The sequence below is a fragment of the Bubalus kerabau genome, chromosome X, assembly GCF_029407905.1.
Source record: "Bubalus kerabau isolate K-KA32 ecotype Philippines breed swamp buffalo chromosome X, PCC_UOA_SB_1v2, whole genome shotgun sequence".
Lineage (NCBI taxonomy): Eukaryota > Metazoa > Chordata > Mammalia > Artiodactyla > Bovidae > Bubalus > Bubalus kerabau.
The window spans coordinates 90,670,387-90,688,205 of NC_073647.1; the positions used below are offsets into that span (position 1 = coordinate 90,670,387).

General features: G+C 37.8%; 1 protein-coding gene and 1 pseudogene across 3 annotated transcripts in view; one reads left to right on the forward strand and one right to left on the reverse strand.

The window, feature by feature from the left end:
* Positions 1–17,819, forward strand: part of ABCB7 (ATP binding cassette subfamily B member 7) — a 168,629-nt gene that overhangs the window by 141,771 nt on the left and 9,039 nt on the right. For all 3 annotated transcript variants that reach the window (XM_055564930.1, XM_055564929.1, XM_055564931.1), the window contains 2 exons: positions 119–222; positions 9,401–9,508. In XM_055564930.1, coding sequence (XP_055420905.1) covers positions 119–222; positions 9,401–9,508 — 212 coding nt within the window. The remainder of the gene's footprint in view (positions 1–118; positions 223–9,400; positions 9,509–17,819) is intronic.
* LOC129639444 (guanine nucleotide-binding protein G(s) subunit alpha-like) lies at positions 10,297–10,562 on the reverse strand (annotated as a pseudogene).

Genomic DNA, 17,819 nt, shown 5'->3' on the forward strand with positions numbered 1-17,819 from the left:
CAATAATCAAGAATAAAACTTAATATTGAAGGTATTACTTGTTGGTTATGATTAATGGAAATACTAGAATTATAAAATATGTCTTTATGTTATACTATCTTAAAATTTTCTTTACCAGGAGGAGAAAAGCAAAGAGTAGCAATTGCAAGAGCCATTTTGAAGAACCCCCCAGTCATTCTCTATGATGAAGCTACTTCATCATTAGATTCAATTACTGAAGAGGTAAATGATGGTGAAAACATAAAACTCTTCAATTCTCATTGCTTAACTTTTTTCCATGGGAATTTCAGTAAGTAGCTACATTCTTTCGTATTTTGAATGAGCTTCAAAAGGAGGTGCTTAGCCCTTTTCTCCAATAAAGGAAGTATTGATAGTAAGAATGCCAGTTTGCATTACATTATCACATATTTTAAGTCTGTTTGCAAATATATGTTTGAAATTATGTGGCACCTTTTGTTCTTATTGTATAATGTTTGCATCTTGCAAAGCTCTGGGAATCACCTAATCTGCCACATAATACACATTGAAACAAGTCATGTAAATGGTTCTGATACAATACATGTTCATTTTACAACAAGTATTGTGAAGCTCTAAGATGTTATAAAATTGATGTCATGGTACTACCCAGAAGCCACAGTAGACTTCATAACATCTTTGTAGTAGACTAAAGACTTGACAGCAATCATAATATCATAAATGAATCCCCTTAATCTAGAACTGAAGATTGTGTCCATGGGATTTCCCAGGGAAGAATATTGGAGTGGGTTGCCATTTCCTTCTCCAAGTACTAAAGATAAGAGTGATGTAATTTGTCAGTTGCCTCCATTCACCTACATTTTACTTGAATATATAGTAAAACCATGTTGTTGAAGGATAGGGCTGAATTCAGCTTCACAACATGTATGACATATATTGATATTTGCATATGGAGTTAAGGTTCAGGGGATGCTAATTGTTCTGCCGTATGTTTAAAACAGCTTAGTTTCTAAGTTGTTTAGCATGAGGATTTGTTCTATTTATTTATTTTAAAAATTTGAAATTTTATTTATATATTTTTTAATGGAATGACTTTTCTAAAAATTATTTACTTTTGGCTGCACTGGGTCTTTGTTGTGATGTGCAGGCTTTCACTAGTTGTGGCAAGCAGGGGCTGCTCTTCAGTGTGGTGCTCGGGCTTCTCTTACTGTGGAGCATAGGCTCTAGGCACCTGGGCTCAGTAACTGCAGCTCACAGGCCCTCGAGCTCAGTATTTGTGGCATGCAGGCTCAGTAGTTGTAGTGCACAGGCTTAGTTGCTCCATGGCATGTGAAATCTTCCCGGACCAGGGATCAAACTAATATCTCCTGCGTTGGTAGGCAAATTCCTATCCACTGTACCACCAGGGACGTCTGACATTTTGTTTTAAATATAGCATTGTATACATGTCAATCCCAAACTCCCAATCTAACCCTCCCCCCATTCTGCATATAAATATCATATGATGTTTATCTTTCTCTCACTTACTTCACTTAGTATAATAATCTTCAGGTTGATCCACATTGCTGAAAATGGCATTATTTCATTCTTTTTAGTGGCTGAATGATATTCCATTGTGTATATATATACCATATCTTCTTTATCCATTCATCTGTCAATAGACATTTAGGCTGCTTCAGGCCATGACTGGTGTGTAAGCAGTGCCGTAATGAATACTGGGGTACATATATCCTTTTGAACCATTTTATTTTCCAGATTATAGGATGGAGTGAGATGGCTGGATCATATTGTAGCTCTGTTTTTAGGTTTTGAGGGAACCTCTATACTGTTGACCATAGTGGCTGTACCGTTTTACATTCCTACCAGCAGTGTACAAAGATTCTCCTTTCACCACATCCTCTCCAGCATTTATTGTTTCTAGACTTTTTGATGGTGGCCATATTCTAACTATTGTGAGGTGATACCTCATTGTAGTTTTGATTTGCATAATTGATGATGTCAAGAATCTTTTCATGTGCCTCTTGGCCATCAGTCTCCTTTGTAGAAATGTCTCTTTATGTCTTCTGTCCATTTTTTGATTCAGTTGTTTGTTTTTTTATATTGAGCTGCATGAGCTGTTTGTAAATTTTGGAGACTAATCCCTTGTCAGTAACATAATTTGCAAATATTTTCTCTCTCCTGTGGGTTGTCTTTTCATTTTGTTTATGGTTTCCTTTGTTGTGCAGAAGCTTTTGTGTTTAGTTAGGTCTCATTTATTTTTGTTTTTATTTCTGTTACTCTGTGAGATGGATCAAAAGAGAGATTGCTGCAATTTGTGTCAGCGTGTTCTGTTTATGTTTTCCTCTAAGAGTTTTATAGTATCTGATCTTAAATTTGGGTCTTTAATCCATTTTGAGTTTATTTTTATGTATGGTATTAAAGAATGTTCTAATTTCATTTTTTTACATATAGCTGTCCAATTTTCCCAGCACCATTTATTGAAGAGGCTATCTTTGCCCCATTGTATATTCTTGCCTCCTTTGTCAAAAATAAGGTATCCATAGATGCGTGGGTTTATCTCTGGGTTCTCTGTCTTGTTCCATTGGTCTGTATTTCTGTTTTTGTGCCAGTACCATAACTGTTTTGATGACTGTAGCTTTGTAGTATAGTCTGAAGCCAGGGAGCCCAGTTCCTCCAGCTCCATTTTTCTTTCTCAAGTTAGCTTAGTCTATTCAGGGATTTTTGTGGCTCCATACAAATTTTAAGATTTTTTTGTCTAATTCTACGAAAAATGCCATTGATAATCTGATAGGGCTTGCACTGAATCTCTACATTGCCTTGGGTAGTATAAACATTTTGAAAATATTCTTTCAGTCCAAGAACTTGACCTCTCTCCATCTGTTTTTGTCATCTTTGATTTCCTTCATCATTATAGTTTTCTGCATATAGGTCTTTTGCCTTCTTGCTGCTGCTGCTGCTGCTAAGTCGCTTCAGTCATGTCCGACTCTGTGCAACCCCATAGACAACAGCCCAACAGGCTCTCCCATCCCTGGGATTCTCCAGGCAAGAACACTGGAGTGGGTTGCCATTTCCTTCTCCAATGCATGAAAGTGAAAAGTGAAAAGTGAAAGTGAAGTCGCTCAGTCATATCCAACTCTTTGCGACCCCAGGGACTGCAGCCTACCAGGCTCCTCTGTCCATGGGATTTTCCAGGCAAGAGTACTAGAGTGGGGTGCCATTGCCTTTGCCTTCTTAGGTATGTTTATTCCTAGGTATTCTTTTTTTACAGTGGTAAATGGGATTGTCACCTTAATTTCTTTTTCTGATCTTCCATTGTTAGTATATAGGAATGCAAGAGATTTCTGTATCCTGCAACTTGACTAAATTCTTTGATTAGCTCTAGTAGTTTTCTGATTGCATCTTTAGGATTTTCAATGTATAAAATCATGTTATCTGCAAACAGTGACAGTTTTACTTCTTTTTCCATTTGAATTCCTTTTATTTATTTTTCTTCTCTGATTGCCATGGCTTGAACTTCCAAATAATGGAATAATTCAGTAATTATTGAATAATAATGGTGAATGTGGACACCTTTGTCTTGTTCCTGATCTTAACAGAAATGCTTTCAGTTTTTCACCATTGAGAATGATGTTTGCTCTGGGTTTGTCATATATGGCCTTTATTGTGTTGAGGATATGTTCCCTCTATGCTCATTTTCTGGAGAGTTTTTTTTAAATCATAAATGGGTATTGAATTTTGTGGAAATCTTTATCTGCATCTATTGAGATGACCATATGGTTTTTATTCTTCAGTTTGTTAATATGGTGTATCACAGTGATTGATTTGCATATATTGAAGAATCCTTAAATCACTGAGATAAATTCAGTTTGATCATGTTGTATGATCCTTTCAATATGTTGTTGGATTAAGCTTGCTAGTATTTTGTTGGGAATTTATGGATGTATTTTCATGAGTGATATTGGCCTGTAATTTTCTTTTTTTCTGATATGTTTGTCTGGTTTTGGTATCAGGATGATGGTGCCTTGTAGAATGAGCTTGGGGATGTTCCTCCCTCTGCAATTTTTGAAAGGTTTTGAGAAGGATAGATGTTAGCTTTTCTCTAAATATTTAATAGAATTTGTCTGTGAAGCCATCTGGCCCTGGGCTTTGGTTTGTTTGTTAGAATATGTTTAATCACAGTTTAAATTCCAGTGCTTGTGATTGGTCTGTTCATATTTTCTATTTTTTCCTGGTTCAGTCTTGGAAGGTTATACTTTTCTAAGAATTTGTCCATTTCTTCCATGTTGTCCATTTTATTGGCATATAGTTGCTTGTAGTAGTTTCTTTGGAGAAGGAAATGGCAACCACTCCAGTACTCTTGCCTGGAAAATCCCATGGATGGAGGAACCTGGTGGGCTGCAGTTCGTGGGGTCACGAGGAGTCAGACACGACTGAGCGACTTCACTTTCACTTTTCACTTTCATGCATTGGAGAAGGAAATGGCAACCCACTCCAGTGTTCTTGCCTGGAGAATCCCAGGGACAGGGGAGCCTGGTGGGCTGCTGTCTATGGGGTCGCACAGAGTCGGCCACAACTGAAGTAACTTAGCAGCAGTAGCAGCAGCATTAGTTTCTTATGATCCTTTGTGTTTCTGTAGTGTTGTAACTTCTTTTTCATTTCTAATGTTATTGATTCAAATCTTCTCCCTTTTTTTTTTCCTTGAGTCTGGCTAAAGGTTTATCAATTTTGTTGATCACTCAAAGAACTAACTTTTAGTTTCATTGATCTTTGTTACTGTTTTCTTCATTTCTAATTCATTTATTTCTGCTCTGATGTTTATGATTTCTTTCCGTCTACTACTAAAGGGTTTTTTGTTATTCTTTCTCTAGCTTCTTTAGGTGTAAGTTTAGGTTGTTTATTTGATATTTTTCTTGTGTCTTGAGGTAGGATTGAATTGCTGTGTAAACTCTCTCTGAACTGCTTTTGCTGTATCCCAAAGGTTTTGGGTCATCATGTCTTCATTGTCATTTGTTTCTAGATATTGTTTGGTTTCCTTTTTTATTTCTTCAGTGACCTCTTGGTTATTTAGTAACATGTATTTTAGCCTCTGGGTGTTTTGGTTTTTTACAGTTTTTTTTTTCTTTTTGTAATTGATTTCTAATCTCATAGTGTGGTCAGAAAAGATGCTTGATATGATTTCAGTTTTCTCAAATTTACTGAGGCTTGATTTGTGGCCCAAAATGTGATCTGTCCTGATGAATGTTCCTTGTGCACTAAAGAGGAAAGTATTTTCTGCTGCTTTCAGATGGAATGTCATGTAAATCTCAGTTAAGTCTGTCTTGAAGCTTGTATTTTCTTATTAATTTTCTGTCTGGATGTTCTGTCCACTGATGAGAGTGGGATGTTAAAAGTCCCCCCACTATTATTGTATTAATGTTGATTTGTCCTTTTTATGGCTCTTAGTATTTGCCTTATATATTGTGGTGCTCGTATATTGGATGAATATATATTTATAATTATTATATATTCTTCTTGGATTGATTCCTTGATCACTATGTAGTATCCTTCTTTGTCTCTTGTAACAGTCTTTATTTTACAGTCTGCTTCTTCTGATAGGAGTATGGCTACTCCAGCTTTCTTTTGTTTTTTATTTGCATGGAATACCTTTTTCCATCCCCTCACTTTCAGTCTGTATGTGTTCCTAGGTCTGAAATTGGTCTCTCACAAACAGCATATGGAGCGGTCTTATTTTTGTATCTATTCAGCTAGTCTATGTCTTTTGGTTGGAGCATTTAATCCATTCATATTTGAGGTAATTATCAATATATATATCCTTATTGCCATTTGTTCACTGTTTTGATTGTTTTGGATTTTTTTTTGTAGGTCTTTTTTCTTTTCTTCCTCTTTTGTTCTCTTGTGAATTGATGACTAACTTTAGTGTTGTGTTTGGATTCCTTTTTGTATGTGTATCTGTTAATATTTTAGATTTGTGGTATGTAGTTACCATGAGGTTTTGGTATGTGTCATGCTCAGTTGCTTCAGTTGTATCCAACTTTTTGTGATCCCATGGACCATAGCCCACTAGACTCCTCTGTCCATGGGATTCTCCAGGCAGAAATACTGGAGTGGGTTGCCATTTCCTTCTCAAGGGGATCTTTCCAACCCAGGGACTGAGCCCAGGTCTCTTGTGTCTCCTGCATTGTAGACGGATTGTTTACTGTTGTGTCACCAGGGAAGCCTGGTTTTGATAAAGCAGTCTTTATATTAGCAAGATTGTTTTAAGTTGCGGGTCTTTTAATTTCAAATTTGTTCCCAATACCCTGCATTGTGCTCTCCTCTTCTCACAGTTGCTGACTTTGATATCATATTTTTGTGTAGATTGTTTCCTTCCTTTAATTATATTTGCCTTTATGAGTGAGTTTTTCCATTCATAATGTTCCTGTTTCTATTTGTGGCCTTTTCTTTTCTGCTTAGAGAAGTAATTTAAGTAATTGTTGCAAAGCCAGTCTAGTGATATTGAATTCTCTTAGCTTTAACTTTTCTGCAAAGCTTTTGATTTCTCCATCAAATGTGAATGAGAACCTTGCTGGGTAGAGTATTCTTAGTTGTAGGTTATTCCCTTTCATCGCTTTAAATATATTGTGTCAATCCCTTCTGAACTGCAGAGTTTCTATTGAGAAATAACTGATAACCGTAAAGAGTTCCCTTGTATGTTATTTGTTGCTTTTAGTATTTTTTTGTCTTTAATTTTTGTCAAGTTGAATACTATGTGTCTCAGTATATCCCTCCTTGGTTCCCTGTGCTTCCTGGACTTAGATGACTGTTTCCTTTCCCATGTCGGGGAAGTTTTCAGCTATTGTCTCTTGAAAATGTTTTCTCACGTCCTTTTTCTCTCTTGTCCTTCTGGGACTCCTATAATGTGAATATTGTTATGTTTAATATTGGCCCAGAAGTCTCTTAGACTGACTTCATTTCTTTTCCATTTTTTTTTCTTTACTCTGTTCCACATCAGTGATTTCTACCATTCTGTCTTTCTGGTCACTTATCTCTTCTTCTGCCTCAGTTATTCTACTGTTGATTCTTTCCAATGTATTTTTCATTTCAGTTACTGTATTATTCATCTCTGTTCTTTAGTTCCTTTGGGTCTTTGTTAAACCTTTCTTGCATTTTCTCAATCTTTGGTCTTTTTTTTTTTCCTCAAGATCTTGGATCATCTGAGTTATTTTTCCAGTAGGTGTCTATCTCCACTTAGCTTTTCTCCTGGGGTTTTATCTTGTTCTCTCATCTAGGACATATTCCTCTGCCATCTCATTTTATCTAACTTTCTGTGATTGTGGTTTCTGTTCTGCAAGCTGCAGGATTGTAGTTCATATTGCTTCTGCTCTTTGGTGGATACGGCTGTCTAAGGAACTTGTGTAGGCTTCCTGATGGGAGGGGCTAGTTCCTGCCCTGTGATGAGTGGATCTGGGTCTTGTCCCTCTGGTGGGCAGGGCCATGCTCATGGAGACTTGAAGCCACTTGTATGTGGTGGGGTGGGGTTAATGGTGGCCTCCTGGTAGGCTCACGTCAATGAGTACTCCACAGATCTGCCACTGCCAGTGTCTTCATCCCCATAGTGAACCACAGCTGCCACCTGCCTCTGCAGGAGACCCTCTAGTATTAGCAGGTAGGTCTTGCATAGTATTTTATGAAGTCACTGCTTTTTTATCCTGGGTCCTGGTGTGCGCACAACCTTGTGTCTGTCCTCCAAGAGTGGCATTTCTGCTTTCCCCATCTCTTTGGAACTAGGCTGGGAAGCCTGGCGTGAAACTTAGGACTTTCACTCCTGTGGAAGAACTTCTGTGGTATAATTTTTATTATGTTGTGCCCCTCCTACCATCTTGTTGTGTCTTCTTTGCCTTTGGATGTAGGGTATCTTTTTTGCTAGGCTCAAGATTTTTTTTTTTGCCTTTGGTTGTTCATCAGTTGGTTGTGATTTTGGTGTTTATGTAAGAGTGAGCTCATGTCTTTCTACTCTGCCATCTTGAGCTAATTTGACAATTTGTTATATTTAAAGAGAACCTTAAGCTGCATTAGACCCCATTCATGAGCAGACTAGAATCTGCTTACAAGAACTTTAAATCTCAAAATGTGTCATCCACATCTATCGCAAATTTGGAGTCCCCACAACAGTCATTATTTGAGTCACATACCTTTATTATCTCAAGGAGCATAATCCATTAATTGCCAGCAGAGAAGAGGGAATGAGTTATCAGAAGATTAGTAAATTTGAATCGACCTTTTAAAAAGGTCCAGAGCATCATTAGGATAGCAGTTTAAGTTCTTGAGTGTAAAGATAGAGGAGTTGCCTCAAGCATCATAGTTTTTCTTAGAAGATTTTCAGTCAGCACTTGATTTTCAGTCTGTCATAGTAGTTTAAGGTCTTCTTTTCCTGGGTAACCATCTACTCAGGTAATTTTATTCCTTTAATAAATATAGTGATTAGAGATACCTATAGGAAGACATTGGTCCTATCCCCATCCCCCATGTTGCTATTTCCATCTAGCTAGTTGTACTTAGACCCAGGTTTCCAAGTATAGCTGAATATATATACAGCTGCCTTACTTTTTTGTTATTTTTGTTTATTGGCTAAGTCGTGTCTCTTTTGTGACACCATGGACTGTAGCCCACCAGGCTCTTCTGTCCAAGGGATTTCCCAGGCAAGAATTCTGGAGTGGGTTACCATTTACTTCTCCAGGGAATTGTGCCAACCCAGGTGTCAAACCTGTGTCTCCTGCCTTGCAGGTGGATTCTTTACCACTGAGCTACCAGGGAAGCTCTCTCTTACATTTTACAGACAGTAAGCAAAAAAAAAAAAAAAAAAAGTGTATTTTCCAGAATACCTTAAGAAGTCAGAATACTTCTGAAAAAGAAGTTTCTTCAAGTTAAACATGAACAGTTGTCCTTGTCAATCTTTCTGTCCTCTGAGTTAGAACTAAGGAAAAGCAAATGCTCCTGTATTCTTTGAGTCTTCTATCTTTTCTTGATTTTTTAAAATTTCTCTGCATCCTATCGCTTGGTTGCCTCCTTATTTTGTTTTTGCTCTCATTGGTCAGATAAACATCATATCTGACTATGCTCCTGCCATCAGTGGATTCATTTTATTTGTTTGTTTTTAAGTATGGGAAATCTCCACCTTATCCCAAACTAATTTAAAGAAGTGGTTGCCTATCTTAAAGCTAACTTTTTCCATGATAATGTGGTCATATTTGCCTTCCCTGTCTGATTGATTTAGTTTCTTCTTCGTAACTATTAGATTGGGTAGAATATTTGGTAGTGGTATAAAGTTTATATAACAAAATTAACTGGCATTTTATATGTTCTTTTAAGAAATATATGGTTCTTTTAATTTACATTTACCTAATAGATAAATCTCCCCCACTTACTATTCTTGTCAAACTTGCAGACTATTCTTGGTGCCATGAGGGATGCAGTGAAACATAGAACTTCTATTTTCATTGCACACAGATTGTCAACAGTGGTTGATGCAGATGAAATTATTGTCTTGAACCAGGTAAGATATTTAACTTCAAAGTTCAGTGTTTGAAGTACATTAGAAATTGTTGCAAACACAAGCAACTTACATTGTTTCTAAAGAAATTTTTAGAATTTGTGTTCTTTGAATAAGATTGAATCCTGATAGGATTCCATTTTTACCTCCATTGATAGGAACAACCTATGCCACTTACAAAAATGAATAAAATGTATTAATTCACTCTTTTTTTTTTTTTGCTGAGACATGCAGGGAATTTTTATTTATCACATTTGTTAATACTTAAGTTTTACTTGTAGAACAGTCACCAATAGAAGAGCAGGCTGTTAGTAGGTATTAGTAGGGTTCAGTCAGGGATCTAGCATAGCATCTAGGAAGTACACAGGAGGTGGTTTAATAGGGAGATGGTTCAATAGAGAGGGGTCATAGCTCTCAAATGCCAACTTTTGTTACAGTAAGCTGTCAGTCACTGTTTATTTAGATGCTTTGGTTAGTTGATACACTACATATTTTTCAATTAGGGATTACTTTTGTTGTTGTTTTTTGTTTGTTTTTAAAATTTTTTTTCAGTTATCTTTAGAGGTTAGGTGTTGGGGCCCATCCCCCAACAACAGAATAGTATTATTAGAAGTTCCTGCTGCTGCTGCTGCTAAGTCGCTTCAGTTGTGTCCGACTCCGTGCGACCCCATAGATGGCAGCCCACCAGGCTCCCCCATCCCTGGCATTCTCCAGGCTTCCTAAGACTGGCAGTTCCAGCATGTGAAGTGTGATAGGACATAGCCAGGAAGATGAGAAATTGAAGTCATCATCTAGAGGTTATATAGTCCATCCCTGTTGCTCCTTGCAGCCTGCAGGTCCTCTTAGCCACCCTCTCCATTAAACCCATTAACATGCAGGATCCTCATTTACTTCACAATGGTGCTTTTACCAGATTCAGCAGCAGCAGCAGATGGTGGTGCATGGTCCGGTAGACCTGCTTGTCCTTCTGCAGCTGCTTCTTAATCTTGTTGGCCTCACGCTGCTCCTTCTCCTCATTGTGCTGGTCCTCAGTCTTTCTGTTTTCAAGACAGCCCATGGCAGCGGGGCCAAGAGGGCTGGGGCAGCACCAGCCAGGCAGGCGAGCCGAGTGCAAACTTGGCTCCTCTAGGAGGAGCACCAAGGGAGGGCGGTGTTTCTGTGGTCGAGCGGAGCTAGTGGCTCCCAGCCCATCGAGCTGGAGTGCAGGGGTCTAATGGCTGCCACGGAGTGAGATGGACTTGAGCTGGAGCTGCGGGCGCTGCTGCCACCACCGCCACCACTCTTATTGCCAGAGCTCTTCAGCGGGTGCAGGGAAGGGGAGGTGGAGGCTGCAAAGGGGGTGGAAGGAGGAGAAGGAAGAGGGATGAGGAGCTTAATTCACACTTTATTAACATTTTAAAAGCAAAGTTAGATGAGGAAAGCTTTAAATCCTAATATGTTAGAAACAGTTTTAAAGGTTTTGTATTTAAAACAATTTTTCTGCATTCATTTTTGGTCTGTACAGAATATTTGCTTAATGTCTTCAGTGTATTTCATATTTTCATTTTCCTAATACCTGCACACACCCTTGATGTTTAAAAGAAAATTACCATAAAATAAAGTGGTCATTTTCAAACATGGCCATTTTTATTTTGTATTTTTCCTCATGAAGAAACTAAGAAAAATGACAGCCTACTTTATTTCTCTGAGGGAATTACTATAAGAGTGTACTCTCTAAATATTCTGAACAGATCAGAGTGCCACTATTGCAATTAGTAGATTTGAAAATTGTAATAGTTTTACTTTTCTCCTCTCTGTAGGGCTATTTTATCTCCACCCACCTTTGTACTTGATTATTTCTAATGATGTTCTCTATGTTTATTTTTACTGTCTAACAAGTAAACCTTCAATTCTTTATCATTTTGAAAGCATAAGTACTGGGAGTTGAGAGCAAAAGCATTCTCCTCTACATTCTGTACTGAGAGAATTTTTTGCATCACTAAAATTTCTTATAGGATGTTTACTTTCATGTTATGTATATTGTTTCTTTTTTATGTTACCACTTGCTCAAAAATGCTAATATTCACTAAAGAGTAAACTGATTTTTTTCAGTAGGATTGTCCAGAATGTCTCAAGTGGGAAGATTTATAAATATACTTTATTATCTCATTGATGTTTAAGTATCTGAAGTAAAATCTGCTCTTGTGCTTTTTACTAAACTTTTCAATTGTATGCCATCATGTACATAGAGCCTTTTCTTATAAATATAAAACATTAAAAGTACCTTAACAAGTGTAAGCCATAGGACTGGAAAATGTAAGTTTTCATTCCAGTGCCAAAGATTGTTAAACTACTGTACAGTTGAGCTCACTTCACGTGCTAGTAAGGTTATACTCAGCATCTTTCAAGCTAGGTCTCAGCAGTATGTGAACCGAGAACTTCCAGATGTACAAGCTTCATTTAGAAAAGGCAGAGGAACCAGAGATCAAATTGCCAGCATTCACTGAATCATGCAGAAAGCAAGGGAGTTATAGAAAAACATCGACCTCTGCTTCATTGACTACACTGAAGTCTTTGACTATGTGGATCACAGCAAACTGGAAAATTCTTAAAGTGATAGGAATACCAGACCACCTTACCTGTCTCCTGAGAAACCTGTATGTGGGTCAAGAAGCATACAAGACATGGAACAACTGACTGGTTCAAAATTGGGAAAGGAATATGACAGGCTGTATATTGTCACCCTGTTTATTTAACTTATATGCAGAGTACATCATGAGAAATGACAGGCTGGATAAATCACAAGCTGGAATCAAGACTGCCAGGAAAAATATCAACACCCTCAGATATGCATATGATACCACTCTAATGGCAGAAAGTGAAGAGGCCCTAAAGAGCCTCTTGATGAGGGTGAAAGAGGAGAGTGAAAAAAACTGCATTTAAAAATATATATGAATTTAAAGCAAATGAAAAGAAGTAAAACTATCTGCATAAAGAATTGATAACATAACCATGCAGAAGAAAAAGAGAATGTAGAACTAACCCAAATAATAACTTTTGCACACATTACTCTTATTTTTTAGCCTTAGTAGAATATAAGGATAAAGATAACTCAGATTTGAACTTAGTAAGTTTGTTGTTGGTAGTATGGGAGTAGCTATTTTGAAACTGTTTTCTGTATATCATAAGACTGAGCATATGAGTTAATATATTGATGTTGTTGAGAAATAAAGGTCTTATTTGTGAGAAGAAAGATAGAGATATGGAATAGGAGAACGGGAGGAAGAACCTTTTGATGTTATATTGGAATAGAATTATCAATATTAGTTTATGATGAAAAAAAAGTTCCTAACTCTGTTCAGGGAAAGAAAAGGTCTAGAAGCAATGAAATCCCAGAAGTAATGAGTATAACTAGCACCTAGATCTTACACAAAATGCTGTTCCTCAACAAAAAAGAATCAAGGAGCATTTTGAGTGGATTCCCATTGGCCAAATGTGGGATAATATGAACGTTAAAAAAAATGATACTTGTGAATTACAACACACTGAATAAAAAGAAAATCTATAATTCTATAGTAATGCTTAGGGAAAGCTCTTCTTTAAAAATGAAATCTTGCCACTTACAACAACATTAATGGACCTGGAGTGTATTATGCCAAGCCAAATGAAAATACATCAGAGAAAAATATATACCATATGATTTTACTCATATGTGGAGTCTAAAAAAAACTGAGCAAATGAACAAACAACAGAAACAGACCCATAGATACAGAGAACACACTGGTGATTGCCAGAGGGGATAGAGTGGGGAGATAGATGTAATAGGTGAAGGGTATTAAGAGGTACAAACTAAGTCATAGGGACGTAATTTACACATAAGGAATATAGTCAATAATAACTTTGTATGGTGACAGATGGTAAATGAACTTGGGTGATCATTTCATAATATATAAAAACAATCACTGTGTTATACATCTAAAACTTACATTGTATGCTTTCTTTTGTTTTAATTGGGGTGTAGTTGCTTTACAAAGTTGTACAACAAAGTGAATTAGCTGTATGTATACATATATCCTAGATTGGATAGATAGAGTGCCTGATGAACTATGGAATGAGGCTCGTGACATTGTACAGGAGACAGGGAACAAGACCATCCCCTTGGAAAAGAAATGCAAAAAGGCTAAATGGCTGTCTGGGGAGGCCTTACAAATAGCTGTGAAAAGAAGAGAAGTGAAAGGCAAAGGAGAAAAGGAAAGATATAAATATCTGAATGCAGAGTTCCAAAGAATAGCAAGAAGAGGAGAACATAGGCAAAACACTCTCTGACATACATCACAGCAGGATCCTCTATGACCCATCTCCCAGAATATTGGAAATAAAAGCAAAAATAAACAAATGGGACCTAATTAACGTTAAAAGCTTCTGCACATCAAAGGAAACTATTAGCAAGGTGAAAAGACAGCCTTCAGAATGGGAGAAGATAATAGCAAATGAAGCAACTGACAAACAACTAATCTCGAGAATATACAAGCAACTCCTACAGCTCAACTCCAGAAAAATAAATGACCCAATCAAAAAATGGGCCAAAGAACTAAATAGACATTTCTCCAAAGAAGACATACAGATGGCTAACAAACACATGAAAAGATGCTCAACATCACTCATTATCAGAGAAATGCAAATCAAAACCACTATGAGGTACCATTTCACACCAGTCAGAATGGCTGCGATCCAAAAGCCTACAAGTAATAAATGCTGGAGAGGGTGTGGAGAAAAGGGAACCCTCTTACACTGTTGGTGGGAATGCAAACTAGTACAGCCACTATGGAGAACAGTGTGGAGATTCCTTAAAAAACTGGAAATAGAACTGCCTTATGATCCAGCAATCCCACTGCTGGGCATACACACTGAGGAAACCAGAAGGGAAAGAGACACGTGTACCCCAATGTTCATCGCAGCACTGTTTATAATAGCCAGGACATGGAAGCAACCTAGATGTCCATCAGCAGATGAATGGATAAGAAAGCGGTGGTACATATGCACAATGGAGTATTATTCAGCCATTAAAAAGAATACATTTGAATCAGTTCTAATGAGGTGGATGAAACTGGAACCTATTATACAGAGTGAAGTAAGCCAGAAAGAAAAACACCAATACAGTATACTAACGCATATATATGGAATTTAGAAAGATGGTAACAATAACCCTATGTATGAGACAGCAAAAGAGACACTGATGTATAGAACAGTCTTATGGACTCTGTGAGAGAGGGAGAGGGTGGGAAGATTTGGGAGAATGGCATTGAAACATGTAAAATATCATGTATGAAACGAGTTGCCAGTCCAGGTTCGATGCACGATACTGGATGCTTGGGGCTGGTGCACTGGGACGACCCAGAGGGATGGAATGGGGAGGGAGGAGGGAGGGGGGTTCGGGATGGGGAACACATGTATACCTGTGGCGGATTCATTTTGATATTTGGCAAAACTAATACAGTTATGTAAAGTTTAAAAATAAAATAAAATTAAAAAAAAAAAAAAGCCTTCTTCAGCAATCAATGCAAAGAAATAGAGGAAAACAACAGAATGGGAAAGACTAGGGATCTCTTCAAGAAAATCAGAGATACCAAAGGAACATTTCATGCAAAGGTGGGCTCGATAAAGGACAGAAATGGTATGGACCTAACAGAAGCAGAAGGTACTAAGAAGAGATGACAAGAATACACAGAAAAACTGTACAAAAAAAGATCTTCACAACCCAGATAATCACGATGGTGTGATCACTGACCTAGAGCAAGACATTCTAGAATGTGAAGTCACGTGGGCCTTAGAAAGGATCACTACGAACAAAGCTAGTGGAAGTGATGGAATTCCAGTTGAGCTATTCCAAATCCTGAAAGATGATGCTGTGAAAGTGCTGCACTCAATATGCCAGCACATTTGGAAAACTCAGCAGTGGCCACAGGACTGGAAAAGGTCAGTTTTCATTCCAATTCCAAAAAAAAGGCAATGCCAAAGAATGCTCAAACTACCACACAATTGCACTCATCTTACATGCTAGTAAAGTAATGCTCAAAATTCTCCAAGCCAGGCTTCAGCAATATGTGAACCATGAACTTCCTGATGTTCAATCTGCTTTTAGAAAAGGCAGAGGAATCAGAGATCAAATTGCCAACATCCGCTGGATCATGGAAAAAGCAAGAGAGTTCCAGAAAAAACATCTATTTCTGCTTTATTGACTATGCCAAAGCCTTTGACTGTGTGGATCACAAGAAACTGTGGAAAATTCTGAAAGAGATGGGAATACCAGACCACCTGATCTGCCTCTTGAGAAATTTGTATGCAGGTCAGGAAGCAACACTTAGAACTGGACATGGAACAACAGACTGGTTCCAAATAGGAAAAGGAGTACATCAAGGCTGTATATTGTCACCCTGTTTATTTAACTTAGATGCAGAGTACATCATGAGAAACGCTGAACTGGAAGAAACACAAGCTGGAATCAAGATTGCTGGGAGAAATATCAATAACCTCAGATATGCAGATGACACCATCCTTATGGCAGAAAGTGAAGAGGAACTAAAAAGCCTCTTGATGGAAGTGAAAGTGGAGAGTGAAAAAGTTGGCTTAAAGCTCAACATTCAGAAAACGAAGATCATGGCATCCGGTCCCATCACTTCATGGGAAATAGATGGGGAAACAGTGGAAACAGTGTCAGACTTTATTTTTTGGGGCTCCAAAATCACTGCAGATGGGGACTGCAGCCATGAAATTAAAAGGCGCTTACTCCTTGGAAGGAAAGTTATGACCAACCTAGATAGCATATTCAAAAGCAGAGACATTACTTTGCCAACAAAGGTTCGTCTAGTCAAGGCTCTGGTTTTTCCTGTGGTCATGTATGGATGTGAGAGTTGGACTGTGAAGAAGGCTGAGCACCAAAGAATTGATGCTTTTGAACTGTGGTGTTGGAGAAGACTCTTGAGAGTCTCTTGGACTGCAAGGAGATCCAACCAGTCCATTCTGAAGGAGATCAGCCCTGGGATTTCTTTGGAAGGAATGATGCTAAAGCTGAAACTCCCTACTTTGGCCACCTCATGCGAAGAGTTGACTCATTGGAAAAGATTCTGATGCTGGAAGGGATTGGGGGCAAGAGGAGAAGGGGAAGACAGAGAATGAGATGGCTGGATGGCATCACTGACTCGATGGACGTGAGTCTGAGTGAACTCCAGGAGTTGGTGATGGACAGGGAGGCCTGGCGTGCAGTGATTCATGGGGTCGCAAAGAGTCGGACACGACTGATCGACTGGTCTGATCTGATACATATATCCTCTCCTTCAAGGCCCTCCATCCCACCCAATACTGTATGGTAATTGTAACGCATTAAAAAAAAAAAAAGAATGTTAACACACACATGTAAGGAATGGTACGTTTAGAAAATAATTTTACAGCCACCATTATGGTAAAAGATTTAGGTAAATATCATCGTTGGCTAAAACCATATGGTGAAAAACTATTGGGGAATAGAATAGTCACTTAACCCATAGATTACTTTTCTATTACAAAGAAAAAAATACCTTTAAAATAGAGAAATCTGGTAGACACTGCCTTAAAGAAATGATCACTTAATATCATTCATTATGGAGGAAACTGATATCATATATCTCCTAATATGATACACTGAGGACATATCATCACCTATATTGTATTTCAGCAAAAATGTTTAGCCTAGATCTAAGAATCAGGAAAAACTAGAGAAATACAACTTGAAGTGCATTTTTAGAAAATAAGCCTGGATATTTTAGAAATGTTATTGTCACTCACACAGACTAGAAAACTTACAAATTCAACATGTTGATCCTGATTGAATCCTGGATGGGAAAAAAATATATATATATATATATAATATTATTGGGATCATTGGTAAAATCTGAATATGGACTATAAATTAGATGAATTTCTTGGATGTAATATAGTTGTATTCCAGTCATATAGGAGAATGTCCTTGTTTTCAGGTGTGTGTGTGTACATGCTCAGTCGTGTCCAACTTTTTGTGACCCCATGGACTGCAGCCTGCCAGGCTTCTCTGTCCATGGAATTTTCCAGGCAAGAATACTGGAGCAGGTTGCCATTTCCTTCTTCAGGGGATCTTCCCAACCCAAGGATCAAACCTTTCATCTCCTGCATTGGCAGGCGGATTCTTTACCACTAGTGCCACCTGGGAAGCCCTTTCAGGAGATACATGCTAATGAAATACTTAGGGGTGAAATGTTATGATATCCACAATTCATTCTTAAATAATTTAGCAAAAGTAGTATAAATTTAGAGATAGGATCAA